The sequence below is a fragment of the Ambystoma mexicanum genome, chromosome 10, assembly GCF_040938575.1.
Source record: "Ambystoma mexicanum isolate Mex_15411 chromosome 10, UKY_AmexF1_1, whole genome shotgun sequence".
Classification (NCBI taxonomy): Eukaryota; Metazoa; Chordata; class Amphibia; order Caudata; family Ambystomatidae; genus Ambystoma; species Ambystoma mexicanum.
In genome coordinates this window covers 1,494,448,204-1,494,471,097 of record NC_090932.1, presented here as the reverse complement: position 1 = coordinate 1,494,471,097, position 22,894 = coordinate 1,494,448,204, and the positions used below count along the sequence as shown (strand labels likewise).

The 22,894-nt window shown below is 45.8% G+C and overlaps 1 protein-coding gene across 2 annotated transcripts in view; it reads right to left on the bottom strand.

Moving 5' to 3' along the window:
• Positions 1-22,894, bottom strand: part of KNTC1 (kinetochore associated 1) — a 2,501,313-nt gene that overhangs the window by 2,030,268 nt on the left and 448,151 nt on the right. For both annotated transcript variants that reach the window (XM_069619627.1, XM_069619628.1), the window contains exons 18-20: positions 15,646-15,771; positions 15,467-15,556; positions 10,927-10,992 (exon numbers count right to left, since the gene is read on the bottom strand). In XM_069619627.1, coding sequence (XP_069475728.1) covers positions 10,927-10,992; positions 15,467-15,556; positions 15,646-15,771 — 282 coding nt within the window. The remainder of the gene's footprint in view (positions 1-10,926; positions 10,993-15,466; positions 15,557-15,645; positions 15,772-22,894) is intronic.

Here is a 22,894-nt window from a genome sequence, read left to right as displayed (position 1 = left end):
TGGGACTAGTAAAGCCAATGGTGACTTTACATGCCCTGGGAGACAGTAGTCAGTCCCAGGGTATGGAGTCTATGGTGGGGTGTCACTATGACACCCCTGTGTTACTGCACGGAGGGTGCTGTGTAACACACATAGTAAAAACAAATGAGACCCTATGGAGTAAAGGACCCCATAGCCCATTAAACACATTAACAGTCAAAGGAACACCATAAATCATGTCCAAGAGTCGGAGAAAAAGAGTCTCACCCTTGTCAGGAGAAAAAAACAAACTCCAGAAATCCAGCAAAGCTGCTGGGGGACTCACTAGGTTAGCAAATTCAGCCTAAAGAGAGAATTCTCCCTAACAGTGGGGACAAGAAGAACGACGCCTGGAGCGAACTGCATTACCCAAGGATGAGGCCAGAAGCAGCAAAGGCAACGGTGAATAAAAGGTGCGCTCCTTTAAAACAGGAGAGGGCTCTTCCGATTGCTATCCAGACCACTACAGCTTCGTGCAGCGATTTCGACCCAGAAGAGGATTCTCTGGCTGTAGGAAGGTGTGCTGGTTGATCCCCACCAGGCTCAAGGGAAGAAGACTCAAGTTTAATGGTGAACCAGAGAGACACGGCTGGAAACCCAGGACGGCACTTCAGCCGTACAGAAATTATTTGTTCTGGACTGTGGACATAGGGAAGGGCCTTTAGTAAAGAGACACAAGGTTGGGGGTCAGAAGCCAGCAGCCATTGCTTTCCCTTGGAAAAGGACCAAAAGTAAGTCTTTGTGGTTTTATATTTTCTCCTGAGCAGTAGGGAGAAAAAGATTAGTTAGAATAACATTTCTGGACAGAGGACTTTGTTTGACCATTTTGACACACTGACAAACACCCCTTTTAACCTTCTTTTCTATAGAGTAGGGCTTAGCATCTCAGAGTTAGAGAATGGTAAATAAACCTTTTGCAAATCATGCCTTATTGTCAGTCTCCTGATGTTGACCTACCATAGAGTGCATAGATAAAACACAGCCTCACTAAAAGGAAGGGCTCCCAATTTCTCTTGGCTTCTGAAATGAGTCAGGCCACCTACATTATACCCAACCAGATATACAAACCCCTAGATGCTTTGTCACAATGAACTGCTGTCTCAAGTCATGCCATGGGCTACGAACTAGGCTTTTGGTAATCCTGTTGGGAACTACTGGCCATTCATACCCGCATAGAGTTATTGGACAAATGTAACCTGTCTATCTCAGTCTAAGGTTAGAGGTCTGCAAAATGGCATCCTTAGTCACATGCCAGAGGTGTAGAGTGCTGTTGGCATACATCTTCTGGCAGAGTGACTCCATTGTCAGGATGGAGACAAGGCAGGTTGCCCTGAAGCCCACTATGAGAAGGGAGGCGGGCATTGTGAGAGCTGTGGAAAGCACATCAGAAATGCACTGGAAGATGGGAGCCAAGGCAGATTTAGGAAGAAGATGGAATTTGGCATCAAGCTTACGACTGATGGGTGTCACCAAGTGAAGGGATTTTCACAGCTTCTTGGCCTCACGCAGCACATCAGGGTACAATGGGATGCCTATTTTATAGGATCTGGAGGACAAAACCTTTAATATCATCCATCTATTGCACAGTGGTTTAAGTCGGGCAGAGGATTTTGCAAGCCCAGGAACTCCATGATTTGGAGCAAGCTTTAATGAAAGGCCCATCCTCAAGATGAAGACTTCTCGCCTTCCTCTACCTCATCCTCCATATCTGGGGAGGTGAGAATCCGCTGGTATGGCCCTCTTTGGAGCCAGCATGATTGAGCTTGTAAATGTCACAGGGGCTGCAGAAGTGCAACTGCTTAATGGAAGGTGAAGGTCCCTGGGGTTACCAGAGTCAGATGTACCAACGTGGGCATCTCTGGCAGAGGAGTGAGGACGATTGTGAGCTGGAGGGATCCCATGCATTCCAGCAGGTATTGAACCCAGCCGGCACAGAGGGAATGACCAAAAACATAGAAGTAGTCATCAACGGGTGACTCTTGCTTTTTGAGGATGGCTGAATGGACCGAGTAAGTGTTGGCACCAGTCTCTATATAGTTTGTATGGCCCCAGCAGCCTATACAGCAATGCGCTGTGCTGAGGAAAACGGTTCTCCTAGTGGGAGCAGCTCACTCTACCTTCGCTAATTTTGGCAGCTGAGAAGGATTCTTCAATCCTAAAGCCCATAAATGGCTACATAATGCCTCTGGTGGTCCTGGGTGTTATGTCTGATATCAGCTTTTGGTGCAACCCAGTCTGAGTTGTCAAGAGACCCAGGAAAAAGACACAAATGACTCCTGTGAGGTGTAACAGAGTGGCTTTAACCCAGGGTGTCGGGAAAGTCCTCTGTGGGTCCTCCGGCATATGCATATAAGGAACTATGCTCAATTAAATCTAAGGGGATCTCCATCATGAATTTGATAGCAGACATCCATGAGCAATAAAGAACCACCAAGGAGGTATCGCAGTGATGAGCTCTGCGAAAGGCCACAGGGTACCATTCCTGACATGGGAACATGTCCCCTGGTTGGCAGCCCTAGAAAACAAAGGACTTACCTTGAAAGATGAAAAACAAGGTCCCAAAGACACGTCAGTAGGAAAGAGTGGAAGACGTGCTCTTGCTTTTCAACTGCTTCCGCAGAGTTCAACCTGTAAAGTCCTAGCAGGCAGCTATGTGGTCCTAGGCGTGAGAGGTGCCACGGAAATGAAACCAGCACAGCCAAAACGGCATTTAAACCTGGTGACTTGGGGCATAAACCCAAAAGACTGCAGGCGAGAAAGCAACCAACCAAAAACAGAGTTGGATATGTAGGTGCAGTTAAGCGCAGCTAAGCGCCAATTACTACCCATGCGCAGGAAAGTACGGTAGGGTAGGGCAGCACTGGTCGTGATGAGTGTGGGTGTGTGGCCTCCCTCTTTTGTACACGTGGTAGGGGAACTATCAGGTGAGGGGAAGGGATTGTTAGTGGTGTGGTTGGGACTGAGAGGCAGAGTTGGCTGTCGAATTGTGTGGGTGCCCTGGATGTAGGATGCTGGCTACTGCATTAAAACAAAGTGCAGTTTGGGAACATAAGCACGACCACCACTTTAGCATACGTCTGTCACAGTAATTAAAATGTGCATCCCTTCTGAGCATGCAATGCACACTCGGTATGATGCTCACTTTATCTGTCAGAATAGACACCATGAAGGTAAAATTCATGCAAAGCATGAGACATATATACAGCTTTGGACTGATTAATCTTTTGAGTTTGGGCTGTCCTGGTGAGCTAAGAACAGCTTTCAGATGTAGTTTGTGAAGTCAGTGAATATAGCTGCACACACTGAGACTCCAAATGCACCGTGTTTAGGAGACTTAGGCCAGTCAAGGGCAGAGAGCTTCCTCAACTTGGGGTGGGGGAAGTTTGGGGGGGAATTGGGCATCTGATCTACACAGAACAGGCCTCCAGCAAGACGACGTTTGACTAAGCGCCATTCTGTCTTGTTCCGGCTCAATTCTTTCCCTCACACTATACACACAAATGGCACGGTGTATTAAAATCTCAATTCTGCTGCCAGATGACATTTTATGTTGTGCATGTGGGAACCACAATACAGCCCTGTCCCAGGGTGCATATGTCGGAAGCAACCAGGATATTGTCCAGATGGAATGGGGCCCTAAGTAGACCTTCTGAGCCAGGCCGCTTATGTCAGGCATGGCCTAGATTAAGAGCACAAAGTAAGAGGCTTTACAAAGTCTTTAGAACCGGGCTGCATGTGCCAGTAGCAGCCTGGCATATGTAACAACGGACCTCAGAGCAAGTTCCAGGCAAGACGCATATGCAAGATGCAGCCTGGGCACTTCTGATGCAGACAAAGGGGCCAACAAACTCTCCTTCTTGGGATAGGTGGTTGGAACAACCAAGGGGTGGTGGGCAGCCTGTCAGAAGTAAATGTGAGCCCAGTGGCATCTCTATGGTGGGGGCACCTGCCTTCCCTACAAAACGTTGTGCCCCCCTTCCCAGGAGGCAGGTGTGGGTTTGAGTTGCTATGCTTGCTGCCTCTCTATGCTGTAAGGAAGGCACGGTATCAAACTAAGATAGACACGTAATCACAGTTCAAGGGTGTTGGTTATCATGGGTGTGAAAAACACCTATCTAAACCTAAGATGGGAGCAAGCTACAACCGGAGACCTTTGAGTGAGCACCCACGTGGCACCAGACCACTGTGAAAACAAGATGGGTGCCAGATACAAAATGTAAAAGTATTCAAGTTCTTTCTTCATACCATGTTGCCGCTTGCAACCATAACACAATCCGGTCGGCTATCAGTTTCTCCAACTCACCGGCAGTGCTGAACCCGTTGGCATTGCTTTGTTGACAGTACCACAGTGGAAATTGCTTCTCTCTGCCTTGGCCATCAATGCGGGAGGGCCCCGTGTACCTTTGAGACACACTACACCATTTGTCAGCTGAAATCCCAGGTATCAAGTTTCTTTTCCATGAGGCTTCTTGAAAGTCACGGTTCTGCCTTGAAAAGGGCAAGGGCATTTCCCTCCTTGTCCTCACCAATCTTGCTGCCGTTCTCCTCGGTTTAAACTGCCATTCCCGAATTGCTGCTTCCTTGTGCGTTTTGTCTTGCTCGGAGTGTGCCATCATGCGAAGGCATTTTATCTGTGTGGGCAAGCGTAATGAAGTCAGGTGTGTGTAATTATCAGTAATAGCCTGAATCTGCCGAACCTTTGTGTTGGGACAGGCTACCTCCCAATTCCCGAAGACTATCCCACCATCCAGGTGATCCTCCTACACTGGTCCACCCCAAGGAACTGGATCCAATAGCAATGGCCGTGTCCTGGCCACCTGGATGACAGATCCCCGGGTACAAGTGGCTAAGATACCTTGAGGTGTCTCACAATGGAGAAAAGCAGCAAAGAACAGAAGAGGAATGCTCTTCCTGGATGAAACCGCGGAACAGCAGTCAAGTAGGGGGCTACTGCTCTGGCTGTTGGGTGGAGGATGTCAGATATGGGGCTTCCAGTCTTTGTGCTAGGGGGGTCAGGGTGCCAGGTATTGAGTTATTGAGTTTCTGCTCTGGGTGGTGGGGGGCAGGATGGTTGTGGTTTTACTGGCAGCTGTAGTTGCAGGGCAAGTAACCACCTATTCAATTGTGCTACCAAGGTCTGTAAGGTATATGAACATTTGCGGGTAAATACTGGGACTTGGGAGTGGTGATGGGCCTAGTAGTGGTGTTGGCATAAGGGGTGGTGGTGGGGGTGGTTGCGCCCCCAGCTTTGGAATAGGTTGCATTTGGGAGTCTGAGTCCTCATCAGAGAACGCGGGTGAGTAACACTGCTCAAAATCTCAGTAAATATGATGCTCTAGGATTTGATCTGGCATAATTTCGGCAACTGGAGATAAAGATGGTGACATTAATGTTGTCCCCTCATCCTTCTGCTTATTCCTGGTTTTCTTGGCAGTTTAATCGGATGACTGGTGGTGGTCAATGACTGTTTCGGTACGCTTGAAATGAGGGCACGGCCAATGACATCCTATGAGTCGTCAAGTCTTGCATCCCATGGACGCTGTCATTGGTGGGGTGGGCGTCGACAAAATCCTTGTCAATTACTATTTCGTAGTTGACGACGTTGACAAGCGCGCCGTCTTTGACGTTGGAGCCCACGGACTATGGCAGAAAATTGCCCGTGGATGGTGAATGATTTTACAGTGGTAGTCAACTGCAATAAGATTTCCTCCACTGATATTCAAGAAGCACCGATGGTCTCTCCTCCAACCTAGCCCTCTTTCAGGGGTTGGAGGGTTTCAAGGATAGCCGTGTTGCCACAATCTTGGAGGATTCTGCCTCACATGTGGGGTATCTGTTTTCAGTGAGTCAGCAAACCAGCCTTCTATTTCGGTCGCTTAGTGTCTTAGCACTAAAACCATGTGAAAATAAGTTGTCAGAAGTGTGGTTGCGACAAAGGTAGTATAAACATACCTCATGCCTGTCCCCTTCATAGACGTACTTAATACGACAAGTCAAACAGGACGTAAAGGATTTCTTCGACCTCCTCTCCATAGACGTACTTAATACGACAAGTCAAACAGGACGTAAAGGATTTCTTCGACCTCCTCTCCATAGTATACACCACTTATCTGGGACTTTGCGCCCAATGACGGTGTACCCGTGGTCAATTACTTTGTAGCCTTTAATGGATGATCTCTGGATTTGAAGTTGGATGACTTTCTCTGAAAAGTTGATGCGACGTTTCCCTGTCGAGTGAAAAAGGTGAGAGGACTCCTAAGAATGACCTTTAGTTAGAATCTGAAGATGGCCTCAAGGGTAGAGCTGTATACTAGGCATCCCATTGGCAGGAGGCAAATACATCCAAAAGGACAGGGACAAACTACAAAACACAACTGCTTTTTCTTTATAGTATAATTTAATTGTGCAACTGAGAATTCATAGCTTCACCACAGGGAATATTCAAAGCATGTGAATCAATGAAATATCCAATGCTGGAGAAATTGACATGCTGTTCAGCACTTAGTTGGATAGCTGGAAGCAAATCACTTTGTGCAAACATCTACGTTATATTTACAGAGCCATTGGCCATCAAAGCTGTCCATTTTTGCTGTTCCCTGGTTTCTATACACCCGAGGGATGCAGAACATGCCGGCTGGAGATGATGCCAGAACTGTCCTCCTGCTTCCTTCAGAGCTGTGAAGACTCTGCAGAGGCCAAGAAAAACATAGTAGTTTGCGTTTGAGCACTCACCTGTCCAACGCTTCCCTCACACCCATAGAAACCCAGAGAACATATGAAAGACAAGTGAGCTGGTGTCATGCAACAGCCCTTCCAATGTTTCCTTTAGGTCCCAAGAGACCCCCATGGAGGATGCTCAAGGTGAGACTTTCCTATCTTTTTGAAGCATGCTGAGAAAAACAGAGTGGCCTGTTGTCTCATTCTGCAGTGCATAATCACTAATTGTACAATGTTGTGTCATTACATTAATGACATCCGGGTTTCTGGCAGTAACTGCAGGAGATTGGATGCCATCCAAACAATTGTATATATTCACAATACCCAATGTAACCTTTTACTGTCTGCTTTCTATTTGTAACTGTAATGAACAAATTACTTATGAACCAATTGGAGATTGTAAATATTCCAGTTAGTTGAGGAGCAGGTGGGCCATGAAGATCATAGCCACCAAAAAACAAAATGTGGAAGCCCCTATACTGAGAACAAACATGGGTCAAATACCCTGGTTCTATGGAATTTCTTCCAATCATTAATGTCTAAAACCAATTTTAGCTCACTGCACCCCTCACAGAGGAGAGAGAGATTTAGCTAGCAGCAGCCTGACTGATGTCCTACAAGGGAACAACCTCTTCAATGCAGAAGTAGCCATCAGACCTTCAATGAAATGGGCTGTAATATCTTCAGGAACCTTCTTGTTCTCTAGCTGATAGCTAGTCTTAATGTAGATTAGAATCTTATAGGTCTGATCTTTGCCATGCACTGAGCCGCTCATTCTTCTCCGTTGCTTGCAAAGCTGAGCTGGCTCCAGATTACAAAATGGTCATTTTCCCTACATGGTTTTCCTGGCCCTCAAACTAAAGCCCCAACTTGCTGTTTTCTTAACTAAAACCATATATTACACTCCCTCTGCTCCGCCAACTTGGCCCTTTTGTCTGGTCCAGAATTCTTGTTTGTCCAGAAAGGAATGCAGAGCCTTCTCCTGCCCAGCCCTTGCCTCTGGGATGCTTGCCCTCTCTCGATGTGTGCCACCCTCACTTTTTTGGACTCAGAGTTCAAACTCAAGAGCTAGTTCTTTTCCTTTATGCATCATAACAAGCAGTTTTACTTCTTTGTCCTTCCTACTTTTGCCAGCACCAAGAAACTACAAGTTTTCCAGATTTGTGCGCTTTGAGAATCACAATATAAATAGAAAGGGAAGCTGCTGGATGCATGGCCACTTGACATTTTGAAAAACCTTGAAGACGTAACGCTTCATGCACTCACTATTATGGTAAGTACCACCTACAAAGTGCACATTTACCTTAAAAAGGTACGTAGGCACTAGATGGAAAAGAAAGTGATCGAGTTACTCTAAAAGGATAATTCAAAGAGGGAAAACAAAGTTTCAAATGTCTTCCTGAATTCCTGACACTGACACAAAGGATACAATTTGTAAAATCTTTAATATTGCGGATGGAGAAACTTCTATTCTGCCCTATAACTAAGACAGGAGTAGTCTCAACTATCAAATGATAAACAAAAACAACCCTAGTGGAGTATGTCAAATCAAAATGGCCTATACTATCAAAAACCTAACGCCTGCCCCATCTCTTGCACAAAAAGTGTAAAAAGGAGAAAATTTATGCAAAAGGAAAAAGTCAGTGTTCAAATGATAATGTGGCTGAACTAGCTCTTCTCCCCACGTTAGACCTCACGAGGTAAGGTGATCCTTGTAGGCAAGATGACACAAAGGCTCAGCTTCCAACTCACAACTGCAGATCGAGGCCCGCTTGGCCTGCCATGTTTAAAGTTCCTTTTTCTGGCTTTTCAAAATAATGTTTCAACCAAAATGTTCACAAAGGTCCCCCTCTGCCGGGCTCAGACCTCTCACGATACGGTTCAAACAGAGTTACAAGGGGTCCCCCTTCCCCAAGCTTAATACATATCGGATCTCCCTCAATCGGGCTCGGACCACTTACGGATGTCTTTCAAATGTGCGTGGCTTTCTTTATAGACCACCAGATGACGACTGATTCAACGTTCACCATTTGCTTTCACTCCAGCTTTCACTCCAAGCCCTTTTGCTTCAAACAATGCACCTTTCACAGAGACTTTCAAATGTGCTACTTCCTTTCACCGGACCACTCCACTACTTAGTATTGCTTATCATGCAGCTGTATTTTACTTTAAATTTAATTCACAGGTCTGCCTTTCTTCGTCTTTCATTCACACGTGTGCAGCCTTCGCGTGATAGGATGTTGCTACTTCATTCACTTTAACGCACACCGGTCTCTCAAATTGCTTGCCAACTCACCAGCTGTATGTGCTTCTTTCTTGTTTGGCATTTTCCGATTTTCGAGTCAAGGTTAGTACCACAGGCTTGACCTTGCCTCCCCATCTCTGCCGTTCACCTGGGAGGGTCGCTGGCATCCTTGAAACACAATGCAATCTTCACTTGTGGGATCTGGCCTTCTCCACGCTTCTTTTGCAGCCTGTCAGAAGCAATGACCTCCAATAGGGAAGGCTCTGGGTTTTTGGCCTACTACTCTCGTCCCTTGGTCGGTTGCTATGCGCCAGTAGGTGTGCCTTTGTCTCTGAAGTTCTGCACGTTCTCGTGTTCCGCCTTGCTCAGAGCGTGTCTTTAGGTGGTGCCTTTTATTTGTGTGAGGAGAGCTAATTGGGATCATGTGTATGCACTTAGGGTAAGGTGCCTGACCTTTCCTGACCTGATTAATGGGACAGGTCTAGTACGATGTGAGAAAGTTAGTCTGATTACTCTCAGTCACCCTCTTCATCAGCACAGAGTTTGTGGAAAAAAGGGGGTGGGGAGGAGTTGGGACTGTGGAAAGTCCTAAAAAATTAGGATGGGGTAGATTAACAAAAAAAAGGGGGAATACTGCGTCTCACCATCGGCTATCTCACCCCCACTATCCGAAAACCCCCTCACCCAGGTGATCCTTGCGCACTGGTCCACCCCCGGGGTCTGGATCCAAAGGCGATGGCCGTGCCCTGGCCACCTGAGAAAGATATCCCCTGGGACTAACGGGTGAGATACTCTTTAGTTTCTCACATACAGTAGTAGATCAGCAGATAGTGTACTCCAGGGTTCGACACTTAAAGAAATTGCACAACCCCCACATCTGGCTAATTTAGGTCTAGGTATTTCTAAGAGACCATCAGTAGAAGAACGTCAAAGTCAAAATGGTACATAATGTGACAACCGTTCCCTAAAAAAGGGAGGCAGTGTCAGATTATACAAGGATTTAAATTGGAACAGCTTCTCCACTAGTAACCAGTGCAACGATTTTAGTACAGTAGTGATGTGTGCCCTAGGAGTCAAATGAACAATCATATGGCTGCAGCATACTGCACAATGTGCAACTTACAAATGGTGCATCCTGGTAACTCTCAATATGCTGCATTGCAAATGCTAGCCGGCTAGCTACAAAAGCATTCTACTAGAGTCTATGTGGAAATAAAAAGTATTACAAACATCTCTTCAAAGTGCGCAGATGATATGATCACATCCTAGACACTTTATTTGATTATCAAGTGAAAGCCAGCAGTCCAACCAGATCTTCAAGTCCCTCACTTTATGAGACAGTCTGGGGGAATGTTCTCAGTTTCTGCTCTGACCTGGCTCCGCGCCATGAAACCACCCAGCTGTTGAACTTTGCAACTGCCTTAATAAAATAATAAGTTCCTGCTGAGGCAGCATTTACTCTACCCATCCCCAGAGCAGGGTCTGCTTGAATGGAAAATGAAAGCACCGACACCATCAATGACAAACCCTAACTTGTGAATCAACTCCTCGACTCCATGATGATATCTCTTGCCCATAAAGCCCAAGTGTAAACGTCCAGCAGACTAACAGCCAAGATTGTAAACCCGGTGTGGGATTCCTGTGGGGCTATCATCATGAACCTAGAGTCAGCTACGCAGAAAACACTAAACTCATGTAAAATTCCTAAACCCACATTTCTCGCCTGCAGTCTGCATCAACACTTTACTTGCCTTTAGTGAGAAGAGTAATACTGTGCTACCCTGTATTCATGTTCCCGCACTCTGATTTTAGGAGTTGGCATGGATTTCTCAATGAAAATTACCAATTAGAGACAAGTTAGATAATACATCCAGATATACACAAAAACAATCAACAGTCCCGTCTGTCTTAGAGTTAACTATATTTTGCAATGTTTTATTAATCACCTCAGTTATGGATACTGGAAATTCATCAGAAAGTGTAGCTAATACTCTATCTTCTTTTTTCTGAATCTGCAAAACAATATCGAAAGAATAAAATGTTATTAACCACACATGGCGCAACCATTTTACAAAGAATAGGCTTGCACCAAAATAAAATGAACAACATTCATGAGTCGTCATGATCGCATGCAACTCCGTTGCGGCAACCACTGGCAGGTATGTAGCTTGTTACAATACTGCATAGATAGCAGATCCATCACCCAGGTTGCACAGGGCTACATGCTGTTTTCAGACCGTTCTCCATCCGAGTACATGAGGCACATGCAGATTTTCAATGCAAAACATGCAAAGATATTAATCCAACTAGGTCTTCTGTAAACAACATAGCTTGGCTGATACGCAATCTAGGTACACACGCTCCATGTAACTCCCAACTCACAAACACCCTCTCACCCAATCCCACCCTTTCCAAACCAGATATTCATATGTGTATCTGTTCGAACATGCGACTGGAAATAAATGCATGACAAATAATCTCTTCACATTTCAGGACAAATAAACAAGCAGATTTCAAATGTTTCCTGTGTTGCCAGATACTGACAACATATGCCACATTAGTCTACACTTCCAGGTATTTGATCATATGCCCAGTTATTCCGAGGATTTACAGCCTATTGGCATTTTATGCGCAAGTACACCAGCTACTGTGATCATATGCCAAGACCTAAACAAACTCCTACGAACATAACATGCGCCCACTTGAGACCATCATTTCCAGGTTATTGCCATGTTATGTTTCAATAGTTGCGCAATAAAAATGGAATCATATGCCCAGGTAATCTAAAATGACCTGGAAAGCGACCTCTCACAGGGGGTGGGGGGGGGGGGTGGTCAGGGGTTTGTGGAGTAGTAAGACAGTTGACAGGCACCTTGTTAGAAGGGCTTTTCAAAGCCACTATCCAGATAGGACCTGGAAAAGCCAGGTTAGGGCTAAGCAAGTTTTCTTACAACCCCATTTAGGAAAAGCCACTCTCTTTAGGTAGTCATGACCAAGCAGCAAGGCTTAACTAAGGAGCACGGGGCACTGTTGCGTAGTACAACATACGCTTGTAAGAAAATTTAAGTAAAGACCACACAGGCAAGTTATACAAATAATCTTTTATTACAATACTACACCAAGTCACACTTTAGATATTGTAAGGTATGTAAAAATACTTTAGAACATATATATATATATATATATATATATATACACACAACTCAGTTAGGTCACCCAGACGGGGTTCCCCTCCCTCTACTTTCAGGTGTCCCAAAAGGCTCTGGAGGAAGGAGGCGAGTAGCCAGGAGGGAACACTCAAGTTAGTGCAGGTACAGTAGCAAAGTTCAGTTAGTATAGGGCAATTGCAGTAATGCAAAGATGAAGATTTAAGGGACGTGAGTCTAGTTCCTGTGTGAACAAGAGCAACTACCAACCCAGGGGTCCTTCAGGAGGGCCCCCCAGAAGTACTGACCCAGACACAACTGCCCTGGGTCAGCCCCACATAGCGCTATGGTAAGCAAGATTTTGCGTCCAATGCAAACCTATGGGATGGGGCGCCAGTCAAGAGATAAGGGATCTTAGGCCCAGAATCTCCTAGAAAGTTAGAAACGGTCCAAAACAGCATCAAATCGCTGGGTGATGCAAGGCTCATTTATTGTTCTAGCCATGTAGGGTCCTCTGGTCATGGGTTCGATTCTGTAATCCCTGGTCACCTTTAGAATGCTTTGAAGACCTTCCTATATGCACATACTCTGTTCCACAGTGAAGGGATGCTCACAGAGATCTTCATGAAAGCACTTCTTGCATTGATGCCGGACAGGGGGAGGAGGTACTCAGCAGCACAGCGATTGAACTTTGGTCGACCTGCAGGCATGTTTCCTGGTGAAGGGCAGCACAGCGGATTTGCAGAGTCCCAATAGAGCCTTGAAGATGCCCACAGGATTCCAGCCATTTGGCCAGCCGAAGTACTTGCAACGGTGGAGGTCTGGTTTCAGGCCTTGCACAGCAAATACAGGGGTGCATGCTACAGCAACGAAAAAACAGGTGACAAACCTCGAACAGCAGGTTAGTCTCACCAGTCCTAGGCAAGAAGGCACCTCGCAGAGATCTTCCTGTCTAGCTGAAGGTCGATGTGGGCGTGGTGGTTCTTGCGGGGCCAGTACTGGTCACTGCAGCAGTCCGTTGTCCCACGGTCGTCTTCTTCAGTTTCAGAAGTCAACTTGGTTTCTGGGTCCAGCTCGTCTCTCATATTGGAAAAAAGTGATCCAATAAGGATATTCTGCAACCTTCAAACCTGGAGGTGGCTATCCAATTGGGGACAGCCAGCCTCCCAAAATCTTCCACCAAGTTCTAAGTCCCTAGAGGAAGGTGGCTGGGGCAGACATCCGCCCTTCCCACAAGCTCACGCACACAAAAGGAGAGCCTTTGTGGGCTTTCTGCAAGAAACCCACCAAGGTGCATGAAGGAAGATGGTCCCCCGATCCACCCCTCACCCAAACACCTAGAAAGGTAGGATGGCTAACAAAAGGACAGGACATCTTGAACAGGAGTTAAAAGAGTAAGGGACACCATATTGAGTATATGGTCCTCATCACTGCATTATCGCGGCTGCCGCTGCCTTGAGTGATGCACTAAAAATTATAGTAGACGTTAACTGGTGTCCAGTCATTTGGTCGACTGAAAAAAGGTCCAATGACATTTGGTCGACGCAATTTGGTCGAAAACTAAACGGTTGAATTTTTTTTAAATTTATATATTTATTTTTCGGGTTTTCGTTTTTTAAAAAAAGGGGGTTTTAGAAAAAAAAGGGGGTTGGGGGGACCCCCCCAAAAAAATAAAAAAAAGGGGGTGAAAATAAAAATAAAAAAAAAAAAAAAATCGACCATTTGGTTTTCCACCAAATTGGTACGACCATTTGTCTGGTCGACCAATTTTTTTCGACCAAATGTCTGGTAACCACGTTAACTGCTAGCAGCCTATTCAGAGGATGCCTGAAAAGTAGCGAAACTGCTACTTGGAAAGAAATTAAGGGGATACAAATTGTCCTCATGGCACTCCATTAAAGTTGGATAATGCTGTAATTAGCAAAATGTAACCGTCACAAAACGGAGGTGACCACTTCTGTGTCTAGGGACTCCCCAGTGAAACAAAAACGACATGGCACTTGGGGCCCTGGGTGTCTTTCGCAGCTTAGCACATATGATGGTGGGGGCCGGGGTTGGGAGGGAGGTTATACTGAAGAAAAGCATGAGCCACAGACCAAGGGGCAAGAAAAGAAAGCATGTAAGAGGTGGGAGAGATAAAAAAGGCCTCACTTACTCTGGAGACATAACAAATCCCAGAAACTCCAGCAGTAGCGCTGGGAGGTTCGTGGCAGAGAGGGTAAGATCTGCAAAAAGAAATTCTCCCCAACAAACCTCCAGCAGGGTAGTAAAGTGGGAGTGAGTTTGCGAAGGTGCAAGTTTGAGTGCTTGGATGCTTTTTAATAATCAGTTCCAGATAGCTTTTGAACAGAAAGGTATGCTTACATCACCCAAACGCAGTCATCTGAGATGTTCCTGCTTTACCAATGTTATATTTTCTGAACTAATGAGTCTAGCAAATATCACAACTGCAAAGGCATATTCATTTTCTCTACAGGTGACATCTACACCATACGGCAAACAATGGGTTCATAGCAACTTGCTGTATATATTTAGCCCATGTGTTATGGGACAGTGAGCTAAAGGGCATCTCATCATCCTCTAGCCAATTGATACAAACATTGCAGTTACCCTGGGGTTTAGAAAATCAAATACATGGCTGCTCATTAGGCTACTTTTATTGCACGCAAATAGATTTCTGTGCACAATTGCCAATTCTACCTCCACATAGATCAGATAAGAACCCATCACGTTGGTCTAGTGTTGAAATGGATGACTTGAACAAATGTAGGTGAACAGGTATTACACTATCCAAAGTAAGGAGCAAGGGGCATCCATTCTGCTTAAGGTCGGCCCCTGCAGCCAATCTTCTGTATGAAGGCTGGGTAGAATGCAATGGCTTGGGTACAATTAAATGGACTGGCTTGGTTATAATCATACAGGTTGTTTACGCTGTTCTAGTAAAAGCAAGGTAGGAAAGAATTTAAAACATTTCCAAGATTCTTAAATCCTTTTGGAGCAGATTGCCATTGGTAGGGGCATACATGCTTATTGAACAAGGGGCTTTATGGATACTGAAATAAATGTGTAGATTCCGATGACTGATTAGATTGTTTTCTGCAATTGGTTGTTCACTTGTAGACTAATTTAGTGTTAAAGGCTTAATGCTCGATTCCCCCCTAAAAACATTTACTATTTCAATCCAGTAAGATCGCAATAGATTATCTGATTACAAGACAGGCAGCGAATTGGAATTCTCTCATCACATTTACTAATACCCACACAATTTGAGAATAGACAAACTAAACTTAAGGTGGAAAACATTAACAGCAAATCCTCCAAATATTTTTGATGGGCTTACTCTGGCTTTAGCATAATTCAGCATTTCCTGAGTTGTTCCATACGTTGGCCAGGGGGCGTTTATGCAGTACTCTACTACAAAATGGTCATCCTGTTTGGAAAAAAAAGTTGAGTTGAAGTTAATACAACATTTGACATTTCAAAAACCAGCCAAATCCCCAAATAGGCAATGAGGTTTACCTTGATATTTAGCAAATTTGCTTTTGCTTCATCAACAAGCTCTTGCCAGATGGTTTGTCCATAACTGCCCACAGATGCAGAAGCCAGGCTCTCCAACACAACATTCAACTTGACTTTATAAACCAGCTATGACAGAAGGGGGAGGTGGGGTAGAATGTTATGTTAATGAGTGACAAGGTGGAAACAAAATAAAACTAGTCCAAATATTACATTCTGAACTGTGGCCAATTACTATACCCAAATGCACACCTGTATCAACCACATTAATGTATAATAAGGCCTGGGCGCTCCTAAAGTGGTCTAGCCACTTTAGCCCTCTGTTCACAGTTACACACCCTAAATCTCAAAAAGACTACCAGTTGCTTCAGAAGCTGAATTAATGGCATTCACAAATTCATAATTCCATCCAGAGTTCACAAAGCAGCTACATTTTACCTGCATGTATTCTTTTACGTTGAGAAACAATAGCCATAGAGTGTGCTATTAAAATGAAACTCTCCCTGTGTACGTTTCGCCACTATACTCTTCTGCAAGGAAAACCAGTGAAGGCTCTACTGAAATAAGTCTAACCCTTTATTTGTATCTACATTATACTGTCCATTGGGGATTAAAGTCAGTAGGATGTCCACTAAAATCAGACTCGCCCCACACATTCTCTTAGTTTAATGACCAATGGCCTAATAGACTTGGAGGGAATGCTAAAACTGCTGGTATTTGCAAAATACCTCTAGTCAGAACTCAGCATATTTGAGGCATGAAGCTATTAACTCCAGTGTTTTACTCCAAAGAAATACTGCTGGAGGTACATAACACCGTATTATAAGGTGGTATTTCAACTAAAAAATTCACCTATTTACTTCTGCCATAAAGGTGGAGGTAACATTTTGTGGGAAGATTTTCCTGTACAGGAGAAAATCCCAAGTGCAGCCCTTCATTACAGCAAACAATGTTTAAACGGCGCGATTGGAAGCAGGTGAAAAAGTGGTCATCTTTGATGCAAATCACAGCCTCCAACTTGTCTTGCAGATTCGTCCTCAGCATAGCCCTAAAGAAGCAGGCCCTCAAAGACATGAAGCATTAATACCCAGACCCCAAATACTCAGACACGGGTGTTGCTAAGTCTGGAAAAGACCTGGGGCTATGCTCATTTTGGGACTGTCGGGACTGGGGGCTAGGTAGCCTTTTTGGTTGTAAACCTAGAGCTTCTATCCAGGGCTACAACTAAAAGACCCAGGGCTATTGCCCCCTCAGCAACGTCTCTGCTCAGATACGATCCCTCCCTAGATCAAGGGAAGGAAGGAAGGACGGAAGGAAGGAAGCAGCAGATAGCCCGCACAGCCACACTGCCGTGTTTGCGGACTTAAAGAAAAGAGCAGGGGAGGGGGTGGGTGGGGGGGAGTGAGGAGAGCGGACCGGCATCCACGAGCTGTGGGGGACCACAGAGCGGAGGAAGTGCTCTCATCGGGCCCCCACACACAGCACAACACTGCAAGCCCCAGCGGGAGAGAGGAGGTGGAGAGAACACAATCAGCAGCATGAGAGGAGGCGGGAAGAAAGCAGACAAGCCGCCGGGGCCCCTCGCTCCCATGAATCGGTAAGGGGCAGGCACAACACCCCCACAGGGCGCAGCGGGGCTTAGGGTATTAACAGGAAGTGGGACAGCAACCTTCCGAGCAAATCTCATGCCCCGAGAGGTGAAAATAACACCGGAGAGACAAGCACTTGCTGGAAAGCACAGGGAGTGAGACAACCCAGGGTGGGGGAGATATCAAAAAGGAACACCAGGAAGGAGACAACGTTCTGGAAAAAAGGGGAACTTGAGATCCCCAGGTAGACTCACCACTAATACTAGCCCACCCACAAGGAAGCCAATCACTGCATGCTATGGCACCCATCATGGCAGAAGGAACAGTGTCTCGCCCAAGGTTGGAGGAAAGCGTAGAGGGGGTAAAGGAGCAACAACATAGGAGACCCCAGACCAATAGAGCAGCAAAGAAGCAGATCTCACCTCCACACCAGCACAGGCTCTCTAACCGGCCTGTGAAAGGATAAGAGGATACATGAACAGAGAAGGGGTCCACCAATCCAGATCACCAACAAGCCAGAACTAAGGAAACAGCGTACCGACCCCTCACACTCCAAACTACTACAGGAGCTCAAGTGCGAGTAGGGAAGGCAACCACGCGGAGGGGACTAAACGAAGAGCCACATTCCAGACAACTAAGCAGTAAAGAGTGGAAGGGGGTAAAACCCTCCAAATGCCAGGTACGTGCAGCAAAAATCCACCAAGCCAAAGCAAAACTACCAATGCCCCCCAAAGCAGGACCTCTAGAACGCTGCTGGGGCCAACATCTAGAGGCCCAGAGTGACGCAGAAGCCCTCCGTAAAGCAGAAAACAGGGGAGAAGACTCCCACACCATGTCCACCCTGAACAAGGAGGATCGATTGAGTGTCTGAAGGGCATGGAAGATAGAATGGTTAACACATTCCAAGACCAAAAGAACAAAATGCAAGTGGACTTACAAAGCTCTCTACAAGAAGTGCGTCATGAGATCAACGAATTAGAAGCCAGTTTTGATGTGACGGAGCGGGGCCTTTCGAACATCGTGGAAGAGGTCAGACAAAATAGTGACCTCTTGGATCAGGTGGCCAAAGCGAGACACAATTTAGAGATACAAGCCCAGTGAAGTGGCTCAGTGAGGCTACCCTAGAGGAAGCCTTGAGAAGCACAATGCAGCAATGCTTCGGGGAGCTCCTGACGGACATGCGTCTAGAAGACATTCTAATGAACTGCATCCATAGAGTAGGCCCGAAGAGGACAGGACTGGGTCTTCGGCCTTGTGACTTTCTGGTCGCATTAACGTCGTTTGCAATAAAGGAAAAAATATTGAGAGCAGCCAGAGCTAGTACAGAGATGAAGGTGAATGGCTCCCCGGTCCAGCTATACCAAGATCTAGCGCAAACCACCCTACAAAAAAACAGCGAGAGATCTACCCAGTGACAACAGCACTCAAAGCCAAACAAATTGCTTATAAGTGGACCTTTCCATTTAGCCTCCTCTTCACATGGGAGGGCTGCCAGCAGAGGGTGCGCATGAGCGAGGAGAGGTTGTCAGTTCTGAACATCGAAGAAGATATAATGGCACAAAGCTCCACAACCGCTCATACGAAAAACTCCAAGACTCGGGAATGGTCCAGAGTCCGCAGAAGGAGGACCAATAGAGAAAGAAGGCTTCTGGGACTACAGGAAAGGAACACCAGGACCCCCAGAATAAGATTGACCGCACACCCCTTCAAAAGCAGAGGCACTATGATTAGGAGATATGGCGAAGGGAACCTACTGACACTACACCAGGGAATGGATGTTGGGACAATAATGTTGGGCTGAGCCGGAGAGACATGGCTGGATTTTTGGAATCACCAGCGTGTCAAAAGTCGGAATGGCCCGGTATTTCCCCATTCAGGGACCACGGACCCGGACCCGAGTTTGGAAGCAGCCATGCCCTTATTAGGGGCATGGCTACCTACAAACTCGTAATGAGGCCCTATGTATGCTACATATACTGGTAGCCCTCGACACTTCCAAGAATACTCCACAGCAGTAACTAACAGTGCTATATTGTGAGACGTGGGTTACCCTACTCTAAAACCTGATTGATATGGTGGAAAAATCTAATGAGATGAGGTCCATTGATTTAATTCAATAGAATCTTGCAAAGATTTTCGCTGGGATGTCAAGCATCGCCAACATCCAAAAATTGGCTGGATCTTTCTGCCCACTTTTCTTATATATAGGGAGTATTATGCTCTGTCGCCATAAATCAGGAATCTGACCATTGATTCCAATCCACTGGAAATAAATGTTTAGCGCCCATGCCCATTTTACAGGTGATAATCGCAACAAAGCATTGTAAGTGCCATCTGGGCCTACAGCTCTTGATTTGGGGAGATTCTTGATTATTTTAACAAGGGTTTCTAAGGTACAAGTACCTCGCCATATCATCGCCACACTCAAGCTATTTATATCATCATTCACCATAGTACCTAATGTCTTCTTAACATGGTCTACACAATACCTCTGAGAAGTACTATTAATGGGCAATGTTTTCTTTTTTGTGTTATTTATAACAGCCCACATTGCTTGGCTGTTTTATTTGTAGACTGATGAGCCAGATTACATCAAGTTGCTTCTTTTTTATTTTTGCGATGGCGTCTACGCCATGATTTATATTGAAGTTTGGCTATGTGTATAGTGTCTACTGCTTCTATACTTTTATCATCTTTACATTCTTGGATTGTATGCCCAAGTGTTTTTTTCGCAGCATATATTAATGTCAAACATTTTATTCCCCCCTCCCCCCCCCCCCATGTATTAGATTCCATCGTTCACTATTCGACCTGTATTTCCGATTTATCATGATGGTAGTTTTTCTATTTTTGATCAATTGTTCAAATTGAGTAATCATCATGCTTGCCAAGTTTGCGAGAGCGGCTTCAAAAGGTTTCAACCAATTTCCCCAAGTTCAAGCTCAGCTATAATTTCCCCCTTGTCAAGTTTAGTTGGATTCCATGTTATTCTGTTTCCTGTTATATTTACAGCTATCTCTCCATTCATTTGGTGTTCAAATTTACTACTTTCTGTTTTAGTAGACAATAGAAGAAATGGGGGAAGATGGTCACTTCCTTCTCTTCACCCCATTGCCATGTCTTTTACAAGTGCATAGGCACTTCTATTAACTATCATAGTCTAAAGTGCTAAAACTTTTGCCGCTTACTTGAGTGGCACTGTTGTCGCAGTTCCCAGCTGTATTTCCATTCAAGACCATCAGTTGATGTCCGTTAAACAAGGTGATCCATGCTTTCCCCACTCTATTTGGGTGACCATTGGTAGTTGGCTGATTTGAAGTCATCTGGTCTCTGTTAGTTGGAGAAGCTTATCTTTGCATTACCAACTGTAACGTTCTTTCGACTGGATGTTCCTCCAATGTATTCCACATCTTTGACATGTAATGTCCACAACTGTGTACTTCGGAAACTTTCGGCAGAGGGCGTCCTGCAATGATGGCGTTGGGTCTATGACCCTTGAAGGCCTACAGATGTTATAAATACGACGCACGGTGCCCGTAGCCTCAGTTTATGTTTTTCCTCCATAACGTGTGACATGCACATTTCCAATGCCTATTTGACTGCACATAGCCTTGCTGGAACGTAAGCTGCAATAGCATAGGAAATTCTCCAGATGGGCAGGCTGGGAGGGCGAAGTGGAATACATTGGAGGAACATCCAGTCGAAAGAACGTTACCAGTTGGTAAGTAACTTGTTCTTCGAATGGATTGTGTCCTTCAACGTATTCCACATCTTTGACAGCTTCCCAAAGCAGTACCAGAAAATGGAGGAGGGAAAAGAAGAACAAGTTATTCTCTTACCTGGTAACGTTCTTTCGATGGGATGGTCCGACGACGTATTCCATTTCTATGACAGTAATCACCACAGCTGTGCTGCTTCGGAAAATCTTTCGGCGTCTGCGTCGATACGCCACCCTCGAGGACCTCCTCCGACGGCCGACCTCACTGGATGTTTTAAGTAGGACGCACGACGCCCGTAGCCTCAGTTGTAGTTGGCACCAGTCTTCTGCCAGTCTGACCACACAAAGCCTTGCGGAAACGTAAGCGGCAATTGCATAAGAAATTCTGTAGCGGGGAAGGCAGGGAGGGAGCGATATGGAATACGTCGTCGGGCCATCCCATCGAAAGAAAGTTACCACGTAAGAGAGTAACTTGTTCTTCGAGGGGATTGGGTCCTCCGACGTATTACATATCTATGACAGACTCCCAAAGCAGTACCAATGCAAGAAGGTGGGAAAATAATTTAGAAAACAGAAATTTAGAATGCCCAATCAAATTGCGGAGTAAAGGACCGCCTTGCCAAAGGCCAGATCCTGCCCCCGGATGGAATAGAAGGAGTAGTGACGTACAAAAGTATGTACCGAAGCCCAGGTGGCTGCATCACAGATGTAACAAATAGGAACACCCCTCTGTAGGGCAGTAGAGGCAGCCATACCCCTGGTAGAATGGGCCCGAAAGCCGACTGGTGGGTCCTTACCCGCCAAGCGGTAACACTCAGAGATAGCCAAAATAATCCAGCGAAACAAAGTTTGTTTCGTCACAGCTTGTCCCAAACGCTTTCCAGCGTAAAATGAAGAGTTGATCGTCCACTCTGACCCAGGACATGCGTGAAATATAAAAGCTTAACGCTCTCCTAGGATCAAGCCTATGGAGCCTCTCCTCTTCCTTACCAGGATGTGGAGGAGGGTAAAACTCCGGGAGAACCACCTTCTGGCCGAAATGAAATTCCGAAACCACCTTCGGAAGAAAGGAAGGACGAACTCTAAGGACAACCCTGTCCTTATAAAATACAGTCAAGGGTGGCTTAACAAAGTGCCTGTAACTCACTCACTCTGCGAGCGGAAGTGACCACAACCAAAAATACAGTTTTAAGAGTCAACAGTCTCAAAGGGCATGAATGCAAAGGCTCAAATGAAGCACCCATCAGAAACTTCAGAACAAGGTTCAAATCTCAACCGGGCACCTGGAAAGGTGACAGAAGGAACACATTTGTGAGCCCCTTCACAAACTGAGAAATTAAAGGAATTTTAAAATAGGAACACTCTTCAGACGAGCGCTTAAATATGGACAGCGCCGCCAGGTAACCTTTAATGGTACCCACTTACAAGCCCCTGTGGGCGAAAGAAAGCAAAAAAGACAGAATCATTGGAATGTCACATGCAAAAGGATCCACATTCTTAACCCCGCACCAGTCTCAGAACTTTCGGCAATGGTACAGGGGCTTTGTTGCTGGCCGTCTGGCCAAAAGCAACAACTCCATCACGCCCTCAGGGAGGTCCCAATCCTTATACCTCAACCTTTCAGAAACCAAGCGTGAAGGTTGAGGGATCTGACCTCTGGATGGAGAACCTGACCCCTTCCTCCCGTGAGAGCAGATCGTCTCGGTAGGGAAGACGACGTGGAGGGCAGATGGACAAGTTGAGAAGGTCCGGGTACCACGTCCTCCGGGCCCACGCCAGAGCAATGAGGATTATCCGGGAACCGAACCGCCGTAACCTCTGCAGTACTTGCAGGATGACGGGGAAGGGAGGAAACGCTACAGCAGTGGGAATGACCGCTCCACCACGAACGCGTCTCCCAAGGCTCCTTTTGGAGGACATTCCCGCAAGCAGAACCTCTCGCACT